General features: G+C 45.6%; 1 protein-coding gene and 1 pseudogene across 5 annotated transcripts; one reads left to right on the forward strand and one right to left on the reverse strand.

The window, feature by feature from the left end:
- Positions 1-54: 54 nt before the first annotated feature.
- On the reverse strand, positions 55-2351 carry LOC103304816 (uracil phosphoribosyltransferase homolog; annotated as a pseudogene).
- Positions 2352-7514: 5163 nt separating this feature from the next.
- LOC103304256 (zinc finger protein 350) lies at positions 7515-19460 on the forward strand. 5 transcript variants are annotated; one of them, XR_008554929.1, is made up of 5 exons: positions 7515-7744; positions 8631-8793; positions 9073-9168; positions 13347-15247; positions 19403-19460. XR_008554929.1 is itself a non-coding variant. In XM_054710564.1 (5 exons), exons 1-5 carry the CDS (start codon positions 7730-7732, stop codon positions 15188-15190), a joined length of 1539 nt encoding a protein of 512 aa, XP_054566539.1. In that variant the 5' UTR covers positions 7515-7729; the 3' UTR covers positions 15191-15833. The 5 variants fall into 5 exon arrangements, 2 of the variants coding, with proteins under 2 accessions (XP_054566539.1, XP_054566538.1); XR_008554928.1 differs by lacking the exon at positions 19403-19460 and adding an exon at positions 16003-16059; XR_008554927.1 differs by lacking the exon at positions 19403-19460 and having other exon boundaries at positions 13347-14890; positions 15185-15833.
- Positions 19461-22080: the final 2620 nt, after the last annotated feature.

Consider the following 22080-nt stretch of genomic DNA (forward strand, 5'->3'; position numbering starts at 1 on the left):
ACAAAATGCAAACTACCAGGGTATGTGGAACAAAGAACTTACTCCTATTTGGGTTTATTTGTGGCTGTAAGAGAAAGTTCATAAGTTAGGGAACCGTTTCAATGTACTGAGCAATTTGTATAAAATATTAAAATATTTTCCAAGCCTGTTAGTGTGGCTCAGTGGTTGAGCATCGACCTATGATCCAGGAGGTCAGGGCACATGTGTCATTTCCAGGGTCAATCACCAGTAGTGGTTGTGCAGGAGGCAGCTGAATAATTATTCTCTCTCATCACTGTTGTTTATATCTCCTCCCTTCTTTTCTGAAATCAATAAAAATATATTTTTAAAAATATATGTTCGCCATAACCATTTTGGATCAGTGGATAGAGTGTCAACCTGAAGACTGAAAGGTCCCAGGTTTGATTCAGGTCAAGGGTATGTACCTGGGTTGCGGGCACATCCCCAGTAGGAGGCGTGCAGGAGGCAGCTGATTGATGTTTCTCTCTCATCGATGTTCCTAACTCTCTGTCCCTCTCCTTTCCTCTCTGTAAAAAATCAATAAAATGTATTTTTTTAAATGAATAAAAAAATATACGTTCTAGGAGTGGTGTGTGATACATTGTTGTATTTGGTGCTTACAGTCAAGAAATAACCAACCTCAAATTGTTTTACTATCCCCACCTTCAAAAATTATAAAGCATCTGTAACAATTTTCTCTGCCATTCCTCAAATGAATCAGTAAAAAAGGTAGAATCTCAAAATAGAACTGATATTACACAAGATAATTCATTTTCCCCTCAATAATTTAGTCTGTTCTATATTTCTTTAGCATGTATTTTTTATTTGAGAAAGGGACAGAGAGATAGAAACATCAATGATGAGAGAGAATAATTGGTCAGCTGCCTCCTGCACACCCCCTACTGGGGATCCAGCACACAACCCAGGCATGTGCCCTGATTTGGAATTAAACCGTGACCTCCTGGTTCATAGGTTGATGCTCAACCACTGAGCCACGCCAGCCCAAGTTCCAAAGAATTTCTGTCCAAAATATGTAAGTGCTACCCTGACTGGTGTGGCCCAGTTGGTTGGGTTTGGTCCCATGTGCTAAAGGTTCTATTTTGGTCAGGGCACATGTCCTGTTTGCAGGCTCCAACCTAGATACCTGATAGGGGGCGTGGATGAGGCAGCCTATCGATATTTCCTTCTCATGTCAATGTTTCTCTCCAGAAATCAGTTTTAACAATCTTAAAAATAAATGTGTGGGTGCAACAGGATGAACTTCAATAGTTAAAATGGTGACCTCTGGAAACTTGAATGATTCATTTGGCACCATGAGGAGGGGAGAACAGACTGAGTAGGATGCTAACCCTGGGCTGAACTCCACATTCTGTAAGAATCCAGGCCTGAGGACCCCGTCCCCCAGCTTCAATGACAGTGTTTCCAGCGCTGAGAATGGGATACATCAGAAGGACTTTTCTCCTGTAAATGTCTGGAGGGAACTTGACATCAGAGACTTTGGCTCTTTGTGTCTCCTCATCACTCTGAATCAGGATCTTTCCAATACCTGTGGATCGACAGTAATCTCCTAAACCTGGTTCCACTGCCTCACTGCTTCTCATGCTGAGGCCACAAATTCCCTTCTCAAATCTCACTCAAGCCCAAAACAGTTTGGCTCAGTGGATAGAGCGTCCGCCTGCAGACTCAAGGGTCCTAGGTTCGATTCCGGTCAAGGGCATGTACCTTGCTTGTGGGCATATCCCCAGTGGGGGGTGTGTAGGAGGCGGCTGATTGATGTTTCTCTCTCATCAATGTTTCTAACTCTCCATCTCTCTTCCTCTCTGTAAAAAAAATCAATAAAATACTTTAAAAAAAAAAATCTCACTCCATCTTTTTATCCTGAAGGAGTGGTCACCATGCCTTCTTTACAGGGCAGCTCATCCGATCTCTCTTCCATGCCAAGTCTGGTCAAATGATTTGCAGAAAACACGAAGGTCCCACTACTGGCTGTCTTATCCGGATGATGGTCTGCAGCTCCCAGATCTGCTCACTCATGGGAAGCAGCTTAAGCTGAGCCCCAAAATGAAAGAAGAGTGGGCTGTCACTTAGGAGGGAGTCGAGGGTGGATGAGTCATAGTTGCCATTGTCAACATCTCAGGATCTAGGCTGGCACTGCCTGAGGCCTGAGGATCTCCTCCACCAGTACATTGCTCTCCTGGTTGCTCCCACCTCCTTGGAACCCCTAGCCTCGGTTGCCCTCACACCCCCTGGTCTTCCATTGGTTCCCATTGGCAACTAAAGTTTTCATTTTTACAAAACAAAAACTGTTAAACCAGCAGTCGCCAACCTTTCTGATCTCGCGAATCACCCATTGCTGACCGCTGCCTAAACCACATTGCAAGTGCTCAGCAGCCATATCTGTGTGACATAACAATGAACAGAACTTTGTAGCTAACCATATGGCTACTCAGAGAAATCTGTCCTAATTTGCATTATGCTAGAAAGTTATACTGGAGAGCACTGCTTGAAATGATTCTATCAGCACAGAAAAATAAAAAACAGTTGTATGTTAATTTGGAAAGTGACTGGCTGTGCTAAAATTACTAATCAGAGTTTTTTGTCGCGGGAATGAGCCATTGGAAGGCTATTGTAAAGAACTGTAAAAAACAGTTGTCTCACCCAGGCTGGGTAGCTCAGTGGTTGAGCATCAACCTACGAACCAGGAGGTCACAGTTTGATTCCTGGTCCAGGTTGCAGGCTTGATCCCCAGTGTGGGGCGTGCAGGACGCAGCACATCATTGATGTTTCTCTCTGTATGATTCTCACTCATCATTGATGTTTCTCTCTCTCTCTATCCCTTCCTCTCTGAAATCAATAAAAATATATTTTTTAAAAAAGAAAAGAACAGTTGTCTCCCTACAAATTATATCTTTTTTAAAAAATATATTTTATTGATTTTTTTACAGAGAGGAAGGGAGAGGGATAGAGAGTTAGAAACATCGATGAGAGAGACACATCGATCAGCTGCCTCCTGCACACCCCCTACTGGGGATGTGCCTGCAACCAAGGTACATGCCCTTGACCGGAATCAAACCTGGGACCTTTCAGTCCGAAGGCCGACGCTCTATCCACTGAGCCAAACCGGTTAGGGCTACAAATTATATCTTATCCTCAGGGAGAGGGAAGAAGGATGGAAACATCACTGATGAGAGAGAGAATAATTGATCAGCTGCCCCCTGCAGGCCTCCCACCTCAATCCAGGCATATGCCCTGACCGGGAACCAAAAGCAACCTCCTGTCCTGGTTCATATCGGTTGTCAGGACAGTCCCCCCAAATCATGTGTGATTAGAAACTTTAACTGAATATAAACTGGGCAGAGCAGGGAAGAAAAAGGTGTTCAGAATAAATAAGAGCAAAAAGGGTGACAAGAATCTTAGTCTCTAAGAATGGAGAATATGGGAGATGGGATGTGAGATCCTTAAGGGATGTTGTCAAGGAAAGCCTTTGCATTTGTCAACGGGGCTATCAATCATTTTTTTTTAAAGAACTCCTTTATTCTTTTAAAATATTTTTATTGATTTTTTAAAATATATTTTATTGATTTTTTACAGAGAGGAAGAGAGAGGGATAGTTAGAAACATCGATGAGAGAGAAACACCAATCAGCTGCCTCCTGCACACCCCCCCACTGGGGATGTACCCGCAACCAAGGCACATGCCCCTGACCGGAATCGAACCCGGGACCCTTCAGTCCGCAGTCCGACGCTCTATCCACTGAGCCAAACCGGTCAGGGCATCCTTTATTCTTTTAAAATATATTTTATTGATTTTTTTTTACAGAGAGGAAGGGAGAGGGATAGAGAGTTAGAAACATCGATGAGAGACAAACATCAATCAGCTGCCTCCTGCACACCTCCTACTGGGGATGTGCCCGCAACCAAGGTACCTGCGGGCTCGATCCCCAGTAGGGAGCGTGCAGCAGGCAAGTAATCAATGATTCCCTCTCTTCATTGATATTTCTGTCTCTCCCTTCCTATCTGAAATTAATAAAAATGTATTAAAAAAATAAAAACGCTTCAGGCCCTAACCGGTTTGGCTCAGCGGATAGAGCGTCGGCCTGTGGACTGAAGGGTCCCAGGTTCGATTCCGGTCAAAGGCATGTACCTTGGTTGCAGGCACATCCCCAGTAGGCAGCTGATCGATGTTTCTCTCTCATAGATGTTTCTAACGCTCTATCCCTCTCCCTTCTTCTCTGTAAAAAAATCAATAAAATGTATTTAGAAAAAATTTAAAAAATGCTTCAGGCCAACTATTTTCGGGCCAGAGCTGTCCAGGGGAGTCCGTTGAACAGGTGTGCTATGCTGTTCTTTGCCTCCTGCGCTGCCCTACCGCCACCTGAGGTCCCAATCGATCCTTTGGAAACTTTTCTTGTGTGTTTAAGGATATGTAAAGTGTTTAAGGATATGAAAGCAACTTAGCTCGCACGGTGTTTGCATCACGAAGCTCTCAAACTGTATCTGTTTTTTAAGAGTCCACGTTCCAGTAAAGGAGATCATTTCAGTAGCCTCTCACCTTTCTGTGCATTAAATTCTCAGCTGTAACAGCTGTACGGCAATCAAGTGGCCCAACATGGCGGCCCCCGTGGGCCACCGCTGGGTGGGCGCGGACATATTGCCACTGATTACGGCAAAGCGTAGGCCTGGTTTCCTCAAAAGCCGGAGGTCCTCCTCGGCCACCGTAGAGGGAGCGGGACTAGCGCAGACGTGGAAGCGTTTTGCGAAAACCCCACAGTGTGTGCGGTCCGGGTGGGTTTGAGGAAAAACTCAGGTGAGTGTGTAGTTTTTCAGTCGGAAGGGTTTGCGTCACAGGAGAAGTTCGGTTTCTCACGGGTGACGTGTGGGCGTGGCGTTGTGCGGGGCTTGGAATTACCACGGGGTTCGGGGGGAGGGGAGCGGCCGGGAGGAGGGAGCGGAGGGCAGCCGCGTAGGAACGGGATTTGAGGTGTTTGAGGGGCAGCAGAGGCATCTGTGCGGTCGGGGTGCCCTGGGGGTCAGGGCCCAGGTGAAGAGTCCGTGGAGGGAACGCCCTTGTCCGGGCTGTCAGGGTTTGGGGTGCTGCAGGTCCCCCACCTGTGAGAAGCGCAGGGGCATTTAGGGAGATGGCGGTGGCAGGGTCAGGTTGGGGGTCAGCACACGGCGGTGTCTGCCCGGGTGTCTGATGAAGAAGGAAAGTGTGGGGAGGAGGGGGGGCGGCGGGGAAGGTGGAAGGTGGGGAGGTCGCTGGGAGCTGGGAGGCGGCGGCAGGAAATCCAAACCTCCCAAGTGCTCATTGTGACGCAGGACCACAGCCTTCCCACCGACCCCGCCCCCCCAAACACACACACAGACCCGCCTCCTCAAGAGGCCCCCCAGCAATGGTGCGGTCAGCAGCCCCCACTCCGCCCGCTGGCCACCCTTCCCGTCCGGTCCCGAGCACTTGGGGGGCCGAGGTGGGGAGGGCAGAGTGCGCATCGCCCAGGAGCGGGTCCTGCGCGGCGCCGGCCCGAGGAGGAACCACAGAAACCCATCCTCAGGCCAACCAGGACCTCCCAACCCGAAGGCCGCAGGCAGCCCGCTAAGGTGGTCGGACGGTTCGGAGTCCTGACGGGTCGCGAGGCTTCAAACGGCGCCAGAGAGTGCGGCCGGAAAGAACGCCTCCGCGGCCGCCGTCACCACCTCCTGGCTCGTCCGCCAGGGGGCGCACCGCCGTGGCGGACACCTTGAGCCGAGGGAAGCCTCTGATTCATTTGCCCCGGGCTCCCCTTTGCTCCTCCCAACGTGAGCTTGAACCCCATGCACTGTGATCGCTCCCTTTTCCCCCTTCCCACTGTGATTGGCAGGGCTTGGCAGGTCTACAAGGGCTGCCCCATGTCAGTGGAAAGGGAAAGGATGGGGGGTTAGGGGACTTAAGACTAGAGAGTCGTGCCCTGACCAGTACGGCTCAGTGGATAGAGCGTTGGCCTGCGGACTGAAGGGTCCCGGGTTCTATTCCGGCCTAGGGCACATGCCCCGTGTTGTGGGCTCGATTCCCAGTGGGGGGTATGAAGCGGGCAGCCGGCCTCATCATTGATGTTTCTATTTCTCTATCCCTCTCTCTTCCTCTCTGTAAAAAATCAATAAAATATATTAAAAAAAAAAAAGAATAATAGCCAAAACCGGTTTGGCTCAGTGGATAGAGCGTCAGCCTGCGGACTGAAAGGTCCCGGGTTCGATTCCGGTCAAGGGCATGTACCTTGGTTGCGGGCACATCCCCAGTGGGGGTGTGTGCAGGAGGCAGCTGATCGATGTTTCTCTCCCATCGATGTTTCTATCTCTCTCCCTCTCTATAAAAAATCAATAAAATATATTTTTTAAAAAAAACAAATAATAGTCAGTGCCGCTTGGCCACTTGGGGTAAAGCCAGTGCCAGCAGTAAGAGTTTATTATGCTCATTAATTTGGGATTTCAAAACAAATGAGAACTCCCATCCACCCACCCCAAGTGCATGAATTCGTCACTGAGAAGCAAGTTCCATTTGGAAAAAAAAAAAAAAAGGAAGAAATATGTGGGATCAGTGTCTCTGGTCCCCAGGAGCTTGTAAGGGTGAAGTTCTGATGTTTGTTTAAGATTAAGACCTTGGCTGCTGTTAGGACCGAAGGCATTGCGGCCCAGAGTACAATTTCCAGTCCTCTGTGTTTTTCCCCCCAATATATTTTTATTGATTTCAGAGAGGAAGGGAGAGAGAGATAGAGAAACATCAATGATGAAAGAGAATCCTTGATTTGCTGCCTCCCACATGCCCCCTACTGGGGATCAAGCCTGCAACCTAGGCATGTGCCCTTAACTGCAAACGAACATGGGACCCTTCAGTCCACAGGCCTACGCTCTATCCACTGAGCCAAACCAGCTAGGGCTCCCCGTAACAGCTTTTGACTTTAGGCAAACTGTTGTTCTTTGTTTTCCAGGTGATAATGTTTGCCATTTTGGCCCATATTCTATTTTTCTGAGTTGCTTCCATGTATATAGGAGGTATACATGTCATTAATCTTTTTTGTGTTTCCCTTATTAATCTGTGATGTGAGTTTAATTATTAGACCAGCAAAATAACCTAGAATAGATGGAACAATTACTCTGCTCCTGCAGTGGCCTTTCCCTCATCTTCTTTCATGATGCACCACTTAAATCCCACAGGATAAAGGAATTCCTCCACCGCATTTATAATCTAAGGCTTCATGGACCTGAAGAGTGCATGCTTCTGGGAGACCAAGTGAAGGGACACTAGGGTCACTGTGTGAACAGGAGGACGTTGGCACTAGGTCCCAGACCAAATATATGACGCATTGAATTTTCTCCTTAATGCACAGGTTCTGACTCATCAGAAGCAATAGAATCATGTGAAGCAGGAGGAAGTTGAAGAGTCGGGTAACAGAAATTTAGAGCAAACCCAAACATACCAAGTCGGACCCTCCCAGTTGTCAGCTCTTTAAAATAAAAAAAAAATTAAAAAAAAAGTTGATTTCAGAGAAGGGAGAAGGAGAGATAGAAACATCAATGATGAGAGAGAATCACTGATCGACTGCCTACTGCACGCACCCTACTGGGGATCAAGCCCGTAACCCAGGCATGTGCCCTTGTACAGAATCAAACCCAGGACCCGTCAGTCCCCAGGCCAACGCTCTATCCACTGAGCCAAACTGGCTAGGGCACCAGCTCTTTTCAGAAAACAGAAGGAAATGCTCCAGGCTCAGGTGAGTTTGGGTCTGTTTTATCCTTTTCTGTCTTCAGGATTTCTAGAGGCCTGTAAAAACCACCTTTGCTAATCTGAGAAGTAACCATATATTTAGGGTGTCCGAAAAAATTGTATGCAACACTTTAAAGCTGATAGCTCAATAGATATTTCTTTCAGATTTTTTTTTTTTACTATTTCTTTTCCTCTTATTTACATTGAAATGAGGAGACACATAATAGAAATGTGATCATTTCATCCCTCCATCCATTTATTCATCCACCAATTCAACCATCAATCCAATTCATCCATCCAACAATTTATTCAATTATCGCTTTACCAAGCACTCAGAATTGCTCCACACAGTGGAAAGAAAATCAGCCTTGGGATCACACATCTAATATTAAAATGATATTTTACTAGCTGTGTGCTCTTTGAAAACTTACTTAACACTTTTATTTTTTAAATTTTTTTAATTAGTCTTTCTTTCAGATTTAACCCACTGGAATTAATAATTATTGAAAGTGTGTATACATTTGTGGGGGACACCTGTATTGTGTCTCAAATACATGAATGTGGTATTTCTAGGTAACAAGAACATTTAAATTCTTCATATTTCAGGAACTCCTAACTGGATGAACACATTGAATGCTCAATTATAAGGTACAAGGTGGGCCAAGAGTAGCTTTACAGTTGTATGTGACACAGAGTTGATTGCTGTATTGCTTATTAATTGTTGTATTATTTTCCATGGGAACAACTGCAAAACTACTTTTCTCCACCATGTATTTTACTAGGCATGTGATTATTCAACTGTTTACTAGATTAAAATCCCACTCACTGTGTAAGTGTAATCTATAAAATGAACGTGAGCAGAAAAACTAACATTTCTTCTGTATCATCTAAAGGATGTCACGCCATTACACAGCATGGAGTTGTCAGAGGGATCCCTGACATTTCACGATGTGGCCGTGGACTTCACCTGGGAGGAGTGGCAGCTCCTGGACCCCGAGCAGAAGGACCTGTACAGGGACGTGATGTTGGAGACCTACAGCCACCTGGTGTCAGTGGGTGAGGACAGCTCCCCCGTGTCAGTCAGATGGTCCCCAGTCAGTGGCCTTTCCATTCTCAGCTTCTGAAAGCTCTGGCATGTCTGGTTTTCTGAAGTGGTAGAGGAATCTTAGTTTTCCCTGTGGACCCAGAGAGGAACATTCTCCCTTCTGCTGAGAGAATAGCCTTTACTGTCTAACTATGACAATTGTTTAGTCTTTAAATATTATATTCTGTAGTCTGCAGGGACCTCGAGTCCTATTCAGTGTGTCTAAGGCTTCTATCATTTCCCATGAACAGGTTGTGAGGCCAGCAAATCCGACGTATTCTCCAAGTTGGATCACGGAGAAGCACCATGGACAGTGGCAGGTGAACTCCACTGTGGGACCGGTTCAGGTGAGTGAGAACCAGCGTAGGGGGGCTGTGGAAATCACATTCTAGTCGCTCAGAGAAGAGGCTTAGAGGTGAAGGGATTTGAGGATAGGTGAGCAGTGCCTCAGTGCACGTCTTTCCCTTTGAGAGAGGGACCCCTTTCTGTCTGTAGGAGTTCAGAGAAAAATAGATCCCTTTATCTCTTCTGGGATTTGATCCCTCTTTATCTGCACCTTGAGTTTTGGCTGTATGTTTCTCTTTTACTTTTTTAAAATATGTTTTTATCATTTTGTTTACTTTTGTTTTTAGAGAGAAAGGGAGAGGAATAGAGAGATAGAATCACTTCGTAGAGAGAGAATCATTGATTGGCTGATCCCTGCACACCCCACACTGGCGATTGAGCTTGCAACCCAGGCATGTGCCCTGACCAGGAATCGAACTGTGACCTGGTTCACAGGTGGTCGCTCAACCACTGACCCATGCCAGCAGGACATGGGCCTTTTTAAAAATATATTATTTTTTCATTGATTTTTTTACAGAGAGGAAGGGAGAGGGATAGACAGTCAGAAACATTGATAAGCCCTAACCAGTTTGGTTCTGTGGATAGAGCGTTGGCCTTCGGACTCAAGGGTCCCAGGTTCGATTCCGGTCAAGGGCATGTACCTTGGTTGCGGGCACATCCCCAGTGGGAGGTGTGCAGGAGGCAGCTGATTGATGTTTCTCTCTCATCGATGTTTCTAACTCTCTCTCCCTCCCCCTTTCTCTCTGTAAAATATCAATAAAATATATTTTTTTAAAAAAAAAACATTGATGAGAGAGAAACATCGATCAGCTGCCTCCTGCACAGCCCCCACTGGGGCTGTGCCCGCAACCAAGGTACATGCCCTTGACCAGAATCGAACCTGGGACCCTTTAGTCCTCAGGCCGACGCTCTATCCACTGAGCCAAACCAGTCAGAGCCCTTTTTTTTTTTTTAATACATTTTTATTGATTTCAGAGATGAAGAGAGAGAGGGAGAGAAATAGAAACATCACTGATGAGAGAGAATCATTCATTGGCTGCCTCCTGTACACCCCCCCACTGGGGATTGAGCCTGCAACCTAGGCATGTGTCCTTGACCAGAATCGAACCTGGGACCTTTCAGTCCACAGGCCGATGCTCTATCCACTGAGCCAAACCGGCTAGGGCTGGGGGTTTTTTTGTGTGTTTTTTTTTTCCAGGATTCTCAAATCTTTCCCTTCTGTGTCCTCTCCCACCTCCCCTGCTATGAGACTGCACTGGTCAGGGCCACCCTTCAGTGACAGAAGTGTGCTCACTGTCTTCTGACCACTGCTCCTTTCTGCCTCTGCTGATATTGATTGCCTATTGCCTTCCTAACATCCCCCCCCACCCCCGTCTTAGATGATGTGTCCTCAAGGAAAATGGCTCCCTGTGATATTCCTCTCCTTTTTCTCTTACTTCCTCTTTTTCTTCTCTCTGAGGTTCTTCCTAAGTTCTGGTTCCCATTTGCTCATCTGAACCACCAACCCTTCAAAGTTTTCTTCATTCTAATCAGCTAAGCATCTTTTGTTCCCTTCACAAGTCTCCTCTAGTGCGGCCTCCCCAATGTGATCCACCATTCTGTGGAATTCCACTATTTGGTGGAATTTACTCATCTCCTTGCAGCTCTCCTGAGCTCCCAGTCACAGCAAGGAACTAGAATCATCGTCCCGCCTAGAGAACCCCTGTAAGTTTAGGTTCTCCTTCACTCCTGTGCACCTGCCCCCCTGGCCATTCAGCCATCACATCAGTTGTTCCCTACCCATAGTGCTCGCTTCTTTAAAGGAATCTGCTCTATATACATGATGTGATTTAAGTAGAACATTTAACTAGGTACCTTCCTGCCTAAACCAGACCATAATACTCTTGCCTACTTTGAATGAATTCCTTTGTGTATTTTCTAATTTGGAATTTTGTTCTTGTTTAATGTAGACATTACCATTATAGTATTTACTTCCCTAAAACTCTCATTTTCTCCCCACCATAGAATGAGGACATTCAGTCCTGGTTAACTCCCATACCCATCACATGATGTTAAAATTTTTCTTCCTGTTATTTGCGTGATATGATATGTTGTTCATAAAGAAATAGATTTTTATCTTCTTTCCAAGATGCTGCCCAGTGTGTTCCATACCTGTTGTTGCTTCCTTGTTTTATCCTCTACAAATTATTTTTATTTTTTTTTTTAAAATATATTTTTATTGGCCGAAACCGGTTTGGCTCAGTGGATAGAGCGTCGGCCTGCGGACTGGAAGGTCCCAGGTTCGATTCCGGTTAGGGGCATGTGCCTTGGTTGCGGGCACATCCCCAGTGGGGGATGTGCGGGAGGCAGCTGGTCGATGTTTCTCCCTCATCGACGTTTCTGGCTCTCTATCCCTCTCCCTTCCTCCCTGTAGAAATCAATAAAATATATTTAAAAAAAAATATATATATATATATATATTTTTATTGATTTTTTACAGAGAGGAACGGAGAGGGATAGAGTTAGAAAAATCGATGAGAGAGAAACATCAATCAGCTGCCTCCTGCACAACCCCTACCGGGGATGTGCCCGCAACCAAGGTACATGCCCTTGACCGGAATTGAACCTGGGACCCGTCAGTCCGCAGGCCGACGCTCTATCCACTGAGCCAAACTGGTTAGGGCTCTACAAATTTTTCTTAGATAACGTACTCTATGCTGGGCATAACTGCAGTGAGACAAAGCATACAAATATACCAAGAGCTTTCATTTTAACAGAAGGAGTAAGAAAATGAATAAAAAAACACAAATAAATAATATATCGAGGAGGTGAAAGCTGCTGTGATAAAAATTCAGTCTGAAGAATGGAGCAGTAGGTGCTGGGGCTCGGGCTGCGCTTTTAGGACGGGAACTGCTCTCTGATGAGGTGCTTTTGAGCCAAGAGATGAGGGACATTAGGCTGCTGGGTTAGAGGATTCCACGTAGAGAGGCCGGCAGAACAAAAGGCAGGATTGTATTTGAGAAACATTCAGGAGCTGGTGTGGATGGAGCAGAGTGGGCTGTGGGGAACATTCCAGAAATAACAGTCAGTCACTGGCAGGGAGGAACAGGAAAAGCAGGCAGAAGGCTACTGCTGTAGTCTGAAAGAGGGACTTGCTTCCACGTGTGGGAGGGGTGTTAGTCCAATTCTGGGCACATTCATAGGGGAGGATGTGCGGATTTATCACGGAGGTAGTGCTGTGTGTGAGAGAGAGTACCAGATGAAGGGTGATGCTGAGAAGTTTTGTTCTGGTTACAGGGAAGAGTGGCGTTCTCATTTACATTAATGGAGAAGAGACGTGGAGAAGGATTTGGGTTGCGGAACGGGGGTTCTGTTCTGGAGGGTGTTAGTCACAGGTGCTAGGAGCTTTCTGTTATGTTATCCCTTATTCCTGCCGTGCCCACCACACTAATGGACCCACAGCGAGTCCTGGCTTCTGAATGTAGCTTGTTTTCCTCCACCCTCTCCATCTCCACTGTGCCTTCCCACCCGTTTTTACAACCTGTAGCTGTTTCTCGCAGGTGTCTTTGCCCTTTAAGTGGCTTCACCAAACTGCAGTGTGACCCCCTGTACATGAGGACTGTGTTTGTGTGTCCCCAACCTAGGACCATGTTGGTACACAGTGGTCAGCAGTGAGGAATGTGGAAGGAGTGAGTCTGTCCCTCTCCAATTTGGTTAAGGTGGCCCTTTTCTGTGTGTCTGCTGATCCCATAAATTGCCTATATTTTAAAGTCTGCATGATTGCCATGTTCTTAAGAAGTAGAAATATCTATATTTCATTATGGAACCTGATTTTACATTCAACTTTTACCTTTCCTTTCTTTATAATACTGTGTTTTCCAAAGAACATTGGACATGGAATTTTGTAACAAATACAATTTTATTGATTTCAGAGAGGAAAGAGGAGGGAGAGAGAGAGAGAGAAATATCAACGATGAGAAAGAATCACTGATTGGCTGCCTCCTGCACGCCCCCTAATGGGGACTGAGTCTGCAACCCAGGCATGTGCCCTGATTGGTAATCAAACCATAACCTCCTGGTTCATAGGTCCACGCTTAACCACTAAGCCAAGCTAGCTAGGCTGAATGTATCAGGATAATTTTTCATTACTTTCCTTCCAATTCAAGATGCTGGATGAGTTCATTGTTCTATTCTTTCCTAGAAATCTGGAAACGTGATGATCATCTGCCAGAACACTTACAAAATGAAAGCCTACAACAATGGCATCAATGTAACACCTGTGAAAATGCTGCCCAGGAGAGCACAAACCATTCTCTGTTACGACAAAAACATATGTTTGACTCACATGAGAAAAGTATGAAATCAGATTTATCTTTACCTAACCAGAGGAGTAGCTGTGATGAAATCAAGACACCCACTGAGATTTCTGAAGATGGACAGTCCTTTCTCCATGCTAGTAGTGAACAATATCAGGCTCAAATGAAATTTCGCGAAAGCCGAAAACTCATCAGCACTAAGTCTCAACCCTTCAAACCTCAGAAACCTCAGAAAAGAGAGAAGGCTCACGTATGCAATGACTGTGGGAAAGCCTTCAAGAAAAAGTCTTGCCTCACTGATCATCAGGTCATTCATACACGTGAAAAGCCACATCAATGTAGTGAGGACGGGAAAGCTTTCTCCAGAAACGTCACGCTCACTGAACGCCAGAGAACGCACACAGGAGAGAAACCTTATAAATGCTCTGAATGTGGCAAAGCATTTCTCAAAAAATCATTACTCAGTATACATCAGAGAACACACACAGGAGAGAAACCCTTCGTATGCAGTGAGTGCGGAAAAGGCTTCATCCGGAACGGCGACCTGGTTGTACACAGGCGAATTCACACGGGGGAGAAACCTTGTATATGCAAGGAATGTGGAAAAAGTTTCATCCGGATGAGCAATCTCACTGTACACAGGCGAATTCACACGGGGGAGAAACCTTATGTTTGCAACGAATGTGGAAAAGGCTTCATCCAGAAGGGCGATCTCATAGCGCATCAGAGATTTCACACAGGAAAGACGCCCTTCGTGTGCAGTGAGTGTGGAAAATTCTTCTCCCGGAAGTTAAGTCTCATTAAACATCAAAGGATTCATACCACAGAGAGACCCTATACCTGCAGCACGTGTGGGGAAGCTTTTGCCTACATGTCTACCCTTGTGACACATAAAAAAATACATCCAAGAGCAACACGTGGTGGCCCAGTCAAGGCGATACTTCCTCGCTCAGAGAGTTCCAGCTCATCACAGACCAGTGTTGTCCTGCAGGAAATAAACCTTGTTGATACGGTGACTAGGCCAGGGCCTTCTGTGGTCCCTCAGTCAGTATTAAACATCACTGGGCCTCTAGCAAACAGGAATGTAGTCTCCGTGGGTGAGCCTGAGGCCAGAGGTGCACAGGACAGCAACCTTCTGAATGCAGTGAGTGTGGTCTCACCGTCAGTGACCAATTACGTGTTACTTTATGTCATAGGAAACCAATAGGAGTCATCCTGTGTGCAGAGATTGCATCAAAAAATTTTAGTTCACGTTATTGTTGAAAAGTATATCCTGAGAGAAATTGTCTACATGCTGAAATTGGGAAGTTATGTGTCTCATGCTAGGACATATATACACTGATACTAAGGCATACTCTGGTCTTAAGCCAAACACATACATCAATTGGTCTATTGTGTCCGTTGAAGAAATAAAAGAAGCTCTTTGGAGGTAATAAGTGAATTTTGAAAACATGAACGGAATTTGTATCTGAAATGTTGGTGTGAGTGAAAACCACTAAAGTGCTAATACTGGAGTGGTGGTATATGTACATGTATTTATCAATTCAGTTTCCCCAGGCGAGTGTGAATGGTTAATTGAAAATGGACGTGTCTACCTAAACTCTTTAAGAAGTTTATATTTTGCAGAGGGACTTATGAAAAACAGAAGCCTTATATTGGGTCTATTTATTCATTTATAAGTAGTTTTTGTCAAGTACTTCCTTTGTACCTGGTTCTGTTCCAGGGCTGAAGATGCAGTAGTGATGAAAAGAGAAGAAGGTCATGGTGTCCTGGAGACAGCATGCAGGTAGTCATGTGATCTTATCTCTAAGTCGCACCTGTACACACCAGCTAATCGTGTAAGAGTATGTCAGTGTCTACACTTGTGAAATGGACGTGGTCTTAGTTGTTCTCATTGCTGTAAGACAATGCCATAGCCTGGGTGGCTTATAGAAGCAGAAATTTATTTAAATAGAACTCATTTTGTAAATTATATTCATGCCTATCACAATGTTGTATACCTGAAACTAATATAATGCTGTATGTCAACTGTAGTTGGAGCCCCCATGAACTGTAAGCAAACTAAACAAAATGCGAACTAGAGAGGGTCAAAGAACTTACTCCCATTTGGGTTTATTTGTGGCTGTAAGATAAAGTTTACAAATTAGGAAACAGTTTCAATGTACTGAGGGATCTGCAATTGGCATAAGAATATTAAAATATTTTCCAAACCCGGCTGGTGTTGCTCAGTGGTTGACCTCTGAACCAGGAGGTCAGGGTTCAATTCCTGGTCAGGGCAACATGCCCGGGTTGTGGGCTTGATCCGCAGTGTGGGACATGCAGGAGGCAACCAATCCATGATTCTCTCTCATCATTGATGTTTCTCTCTCCCCTTTCCCTTCCTCTCTGAAGTCAATAAAAATATTTTTTTGAAAAAAAGAAATAATCCTTTATTGTTGAAATTATTACATATGACCCATTTTTCCCCCATGGATCCTCTCCAACCTGCCCCTGCCTACTGTCCCAGGCCTACTGTGCATTTATGCTATGCCTTCTTTATAGGGCAGCTGATTCAATCTCTCTTCCACAACAAGTCTGATCAAATGATTTGCAGAAAACACGAAGGTCCCTCTACTGGCTGTCTTGTCCAGATGATGGTCTGCAGTACCCAGATCTGCTCATTTATGGGAAGCAGCTTAAGCTGAGCCCCAATCTGCAAGGAGAGTTGTCACTTAGGAGGGAGTGGCTGGTGGATGAGTCAGAGTTGCCACTGTCAACATCTCGGGATCCAGGCTGGCACTGGCGTCTTCCAATATGCATTGGAATATATGCATTGATACTAAGGATCCCTCCCCCTGGTGCTCTCCTGGTTGCTCCCACCTCCTTGGACCCTCTAGCTCCTGTTGCCCTCTCACCCCCTGGTCTTCCATTGGTGACTAAATTTTTCATCTTTACAAAACAAATAAACACTGTTTCAAGGGTGCTGTAAAGCACGTTTCAAGTGCTCAGTAGCCATATGTGTGTGACTAGTAGCTACCTCACCGGACAGCACAATGAACAAAACTAACATTATGGCTACTCAAGAGAAATTTTATAATTTGCATTATGCCAGAGAGTTATACTGGAGAACACTGGTTGAAATGATTCTATATTTCCCAACACAGAAAAATAAAAACAGTTGTATATTGATTTGGAAAGTGACTGGTTGTGCTAAAATTACTAATCATAGTTCTTTTTGTCACTGACGTGAATGAGCCATTGGAAGGCGATTGTAAAGAATTGTAAACCACAGTTGTCTCATCCAGCCTGGGTGGGTCAGTGGTTGAGCATCAACCTATGAATAAGGAAGTCACAGTTTGATTCCTGGTCCAGATTGCAGGCTTGATCCCCAGTGTGGACATGCAGGCGGCAGCAGATCACTGATGTTTCTATCTGTATGATTCTCTCTCCTTCTCCTTTCCTCTCTGAAATCAATAAAAATAGATTTTAAAAAAGAACAGTTGTCTCCCCACAAATTATTCTTATTTTTTGTTGTTATTAATCCTCACCCTAGAATATTTTTCTATTGATTTTTAGAGAGAGTGGAAGGGAGAGGGAGAGAAAGAGAGAAACCAGGCCCAGGGAATCTGGAACCAAGGTACCTGCCCTTCACCAGAATCCAACCCCGGAACCTCTGGTCCCAGGATTGACGCTTTACCCACTGAGCAAATGGGCTAGGGCACAACATTTTTTAAAATATATTTTATTGATTTTTTTACAGAGAAGAAGGGAAAGGAATAGAGTGTTAGAAACATCGATGAGAGAGAAACATCAATCAGCCACCTCCTGCCCACCCCCTACTGGGGATGTGCCCTCAACCAAGGTACATGCCCTTGACCGGAATCGAACCTGGGACCCTTCAGTCCACAGACCTTCCCCCTGCTTGCCTCCCACCTGGGATAGAGCCCGAAACCCAGGCATATGCCCTGACCAGGAATTGAAACAGCAACCTCCTGGTTCATAGGTTGATGCTCAACCACTTAGTCACTTCGGCCAACCGAACAGGACCCCCCCCAAAAAAAAAAAAAATCATGTGTGATTAGACACTTTAACTGAATATAAACTGGGAAGAGCAGGAAAGAAAAAGGTGTTCAGAATAAATAGAGCAAAAAGGGTGACAAGAATCTTAGTCTCTAAGAATGGAGAATGTGGGAGATGGGATGTGAGATCCTTAAGGGATGTTGTCAAGGAAAGCCTTTGCATTTGTCCACGGGGCTATCAGTCATTCTTTAGAGCTGCCACCATCTCAAAGCTCCCAGCTCCACTGTTTCCTGCTGAACTGAGACAAGTGCTTTCTCTTCCTTTTCCCTCTCCTTCTCCTGGGAGAGGGGCTCTGATTCTCTCGCTCTCCAGAGCACTCTCCCTTAATCTCATAACTGTCCCATTCTTTCCCACCGATCCACACTATAAACAGTTTTGCTTTTGGGAAAGAAATGGAAATTTGCTCTGCCATGTGGTTGCTCTTTCAGGATTTAATCTCAAATACTGGCTTTGGGGTAATTTACTCCTTCAGATATATTTTTACGCTACAAATATTGTGCTGGGCACTGTATTACCCACTGAAGTTATATATTAGTGAGCAAAGCAGGGAAAAGAACAGCTTTTATTAGCCTTATAATGGAGGGAGAGAGACAGTAAATGGGTTATGCAATCACAGCATGCAATAAATCCTATGAGGAAGAATAATGCACAGTAATAGTAATTTATAATAATGTATAGTTTGTAATGGGATGGGGGGGGGGTAATGGATGGGGGGGTATTCTGGCCCTGCCCTGTTAGGCTTTTCTGGATATATTTTGAAACAAGACTGAGGGACTGAGGGGAGTCACCCATCATAATGTGTGTATCAAGAGAACATTCCACCCCTAGCCGATCTTGCTCAGTGAGTACAGTGTAAGCCCTCAGACTGAAGGGTCCCATGAAGGTTGCAGACTCCTCCCCTGGCCCGGGGCCAGTGGTTGGGGATCATGCAGGAGGCAACCAATATGTTTTACATCGATATTTCTATCTTACCCTCTCTCTAAAAATCAATGGAAAAGTAACATCTGTTGCCGAAACCGGTTTGGCTCAGTGGATAGAGCGTCGGCCTGAAGACTGAAGGGTCCCAGGTTCGATTCTGGTCAAGGGCATGTACCTTGGTTGCGGGCACATCCCCAGTAGGGGGTGTGCAGGATGTAGCTGATCGATGTTTCTAGCTCTCTATCCCTCTTCCTTCCTCTCTGTAAAAAATCAATAAAATATATTTTTAAAAAAGAAAGAAAAGTAACCTCTGATGAAGATTATAAGAGAGAGAGAGGAGAGGAGAGGACATCCAGGATGGTTTTTATCCCTTAATATTTAATTTTTATAAATTTTCAATTACAGTTGACATACATCATTATATTAGATTCAGGTGTATAGTGATTAGGCATGTGTATAACTAACAAAATGACCCCCAGTCAGTCCAGCACAAGGCTGATTCTGATGATGGACAGGCTTCCTGCCTCAGAAACTTAAATGAATGCAAATTCCCGGGTCACATCCCACATCCCCTAAACCAGAAACTCCAGTACTGAACTGGGGTCCAGGACTATTTATTTTTTAACAGCGGCCTCATGCACACCCCAGTCTGACATTCTTGCCCTAAATCCTGGATTACAGCTCCATCACCACCCTTAGAGTATACCTTGTCATGGGATGGATCATGACGATTTAGCCTTCTCCCAGAGTTCCTCTTTCCTGGTTGGTGATGCCCAGCCTCACACTGTACTAGCTTCTGAAAACCTTTCTGTTATGAGAAAACGCTTCAGGCCAACTATTTTCTGGCCAGAGCTGTCCGGGGGTGTCCCTTGAACAGGTGTGTTATGCTGTCCCTTTCTAGGAGTGCCTCCTGCGCTGCTCTACCGCCACCTGAGGTCCTAATTGATCCTCTTGTGTGTTTAAGGATATGAAAGTGGAGAATATACTTCTCTGCCCAGCCCGCCGAAAGCAACTTAGCTCGCACGGTGTTTGCATCACGAAGCTCTCAAAAATTGTATCTGTTTTTCGCAAGAATCCACGTTCCAGTAAAGGAGATCATTTCAGTAGCCTCTCACCTCCCCGCCATCCCTGGCTACCTGCATTAAAGTTGCAGCAGTAACAGCTGTACGGCAGTCAGGGGGCCCAACATGGCGGCTCCCGTGGACCACCGCTGGGTGGGCGCGGACATATTGCCACTGATTACGGCAAAGCGTAGGCCGCGTTTCCTCAAAAGCCGGAGGTCCTCCTCGGCCACCGTAGAGGGAGCGGGACTAGCGCAGAAGTTGAAGCGTTTCTCGGAAATGCTCCAGTACCTGCTGTCCCGGTGGGTTTAGGAAAAACTCAGGTGAGTGTGTGGTTTTTCAGTCGGAAGTGTTTCTGTCACAGAAGTTTGGTTTCTCACGGGTGACGTGTGGGCGTGGCGTTGTGCGGGGCATGGAATTACCACGGGGTCGGGGTTCGGGGGGACGGGGGGGAGCGGCCGGGAGGAGGGAGCGGAGGGCAGCCGCGTAGGAACGGGATTTGAGGTGTTTGAGGGGCAGCAGAGGCATCTGTGCGGTCGGGGTGCCGTGGGGGTCGGGGCCCAGGTGAAGAGTCTGTGGAGGTAACGCCCTTGTCCGGGCTGTCAGGGTTTGGGGTGCTGCAGGTCCCCCCGCCTGTGAGAAGCGCAGGGGCATTTAGGGAGATGGCGGGGTCAGGGTCCGGTTGGGGTCAGGGATGTTGAGGTCGGCTGGGAGGTCAGCACTCGGCGGTGTCTGCCCGGGGTCTGATGAATAGGAAGTGTGGTCAGTGTCTGCTCCTGAGATGCTTTTAAGGGCGAAGTTTTCGGCGCGGAGGTGACCACCTGAGCTGCTGTTGGGACCAGAGTCATTAGGGCCCAGGGTGCTATTTCCAGTCCTTCTGTTTTTTAACTTTTAGTCCAGTGGTTCCCAGCCTTTTTTGGCCACACCCCACCTAAGCATCTCTAAAATCCTAATGCCCCCTCCGTGACATATAATTCTTATTATTCACAAAGTGAACTGCTATTTACGTAGAGGAAGCCTAAAAGGCCATTAATTTGGTCTAAACAAGCTTTTATGAAAGAACATGGCATCCATGAAAGAGGAAAATAAAAGAAGGAAAGGACAGTTGAAGTACTTAGGAAGAAATTATTAAAAATAATAATATGAAGGATAAAAATAGCACGTAAAGTTTCAAAACATACTAAAGAGAACTGAAATGTATAAATATGTCACAATACATATTTATTTTTTTCACAATACATATTTATATAATGCATATGAGGCCCCTAGAATCATAAGAAATGCAAAAAAAAATCACTGTTAATAACTCATTCTTTCGAATAACCCCCCTTAAAAATCAAATTGCCCCCATGTGGGGCGGGGGCCCCATGTTGGGAATCACTGCTTTAGTCCATTAGTTTATTTTGTTTGTTTGTTTTTTAATATTTTTATTGTGGTTTTATTGATTTTTTACAGAGAGGAAGAAAGAGGGATAGAGAATTAGAAACATCAATGAGAGAGAAACATCAATCAGCTGCCTCCTCCACACACCCCACCGGGTATATGCCCACAACCAAGGTACATGCCCTTGACCGGAATCGAACCTGGGACCCCTGAGTCTGCAGGCCGACGCTCTATCCACTGAGCCAAACTGGTTAGGCCTAGTCCATTAGTTGACTTAAGTAGACACCCAGGGACAAAACCAGCCTGTTTGTCATGAATCCTCTGTGGCACCTTTTGCGCTGCAAAAGGCAGAATTGGGTCGTTGTTGACAGAGACATTTTGGTCTGCAAATTGGGAAACGTTCATCTGTCCCTTTCAGCAAATGTTTGCCAACGCCTGCACTCACCTCTGAGTATCCAGCAAGGGACACTGTTGCTTATTTGCCTGGTATACATCCATGCATTTTTCTTTCCTAACAAAAACTCCTTTGTATTTTAGATTCCATCCTTCTGACAAGGTGACCCCAACCTGCACCTGTATTAGTGTATTAGTAAGTCTAGGTCCATCCATCTCAGGCAAATGTGGTGGTTCCAGTTCCCATCACTAGCGATTTAATTACTGTGAAATGAGCTTAGGTACACTGTGTACTTCTAAATGCTTTTTAAAATATATATTTTTATTGATTTCAGAGAGGGGAAGGGAGAGAGAGAGAGATAGAAACATCAGTGATGAGAGAGAATCATTGATTGGCTGCTTCCTGCATACACCCTACTGGGGATCGAGTCTGCAACCCAGGCATGTACCTTGACCGGAATGGAACCCGGGACCCTTCAGTCCGCAGGTCAGTGCTCTATCCACTGAGCCAAACCAGCTAAGGCGAATATTCTCTTTTAAATACATTATTCCTTGAGTATGAAGGGGAGCATTTCCCACCCTAAAACATGCCTCTGTGGGATACTGGTTATTTTAAGCTGGTTGATTTGAAGCATGTGCAGCCCTGGGAGAAGCTCGGAAAACCTAGTAGAAGTTACCCCTTAACAAGGACATTGATATTTGTCAGAGCAATTTTATCCCTAAGGGTGTCTCCCTCACTGTGCCAACCCCCCTAAACTATCAGTGGAGGAAGCAGGACTTATACCTGCACAACAACCTTAAGCTT

Source organism: Eptesicus fuscus, chromosome 21 (genome assembly GCF_027574615.1).
Source record: "Eptesicus fuscus isolate TK198812 chromosome 21, DD_ASM_mEF_20220401, whole genome shotgun sequence".
Lineage (NCBI taxonomy): Eukaryota > Metazoa > Chordata > Mammalia > Chiroptera > Vespertilionidae > Eptesicus > Eptesicus fuscus.

What these genes read in the sequence shown, in the direction of transcription:
- LOC103304256 (XM_054710563.1), top strand. An exon ending in CAGCCACCTGGTGTCAGTGG is followed by an intron (nt 8,794 to 9,072) that starts GTGAGGACAGCT and finishes TCCCATGAACAG; the next exon opens with GTTGTGAGGCCAGCAAATCC. An exon ending in CCACTGTGGGACCGGTTCAG is followed by an intron (nt 9,169 to 13,346) that starts GTGAGTGAGAAC and finishes ATTCTTTCCTAG; the next exon opens with AAATCTGGAAACGTGATGAT.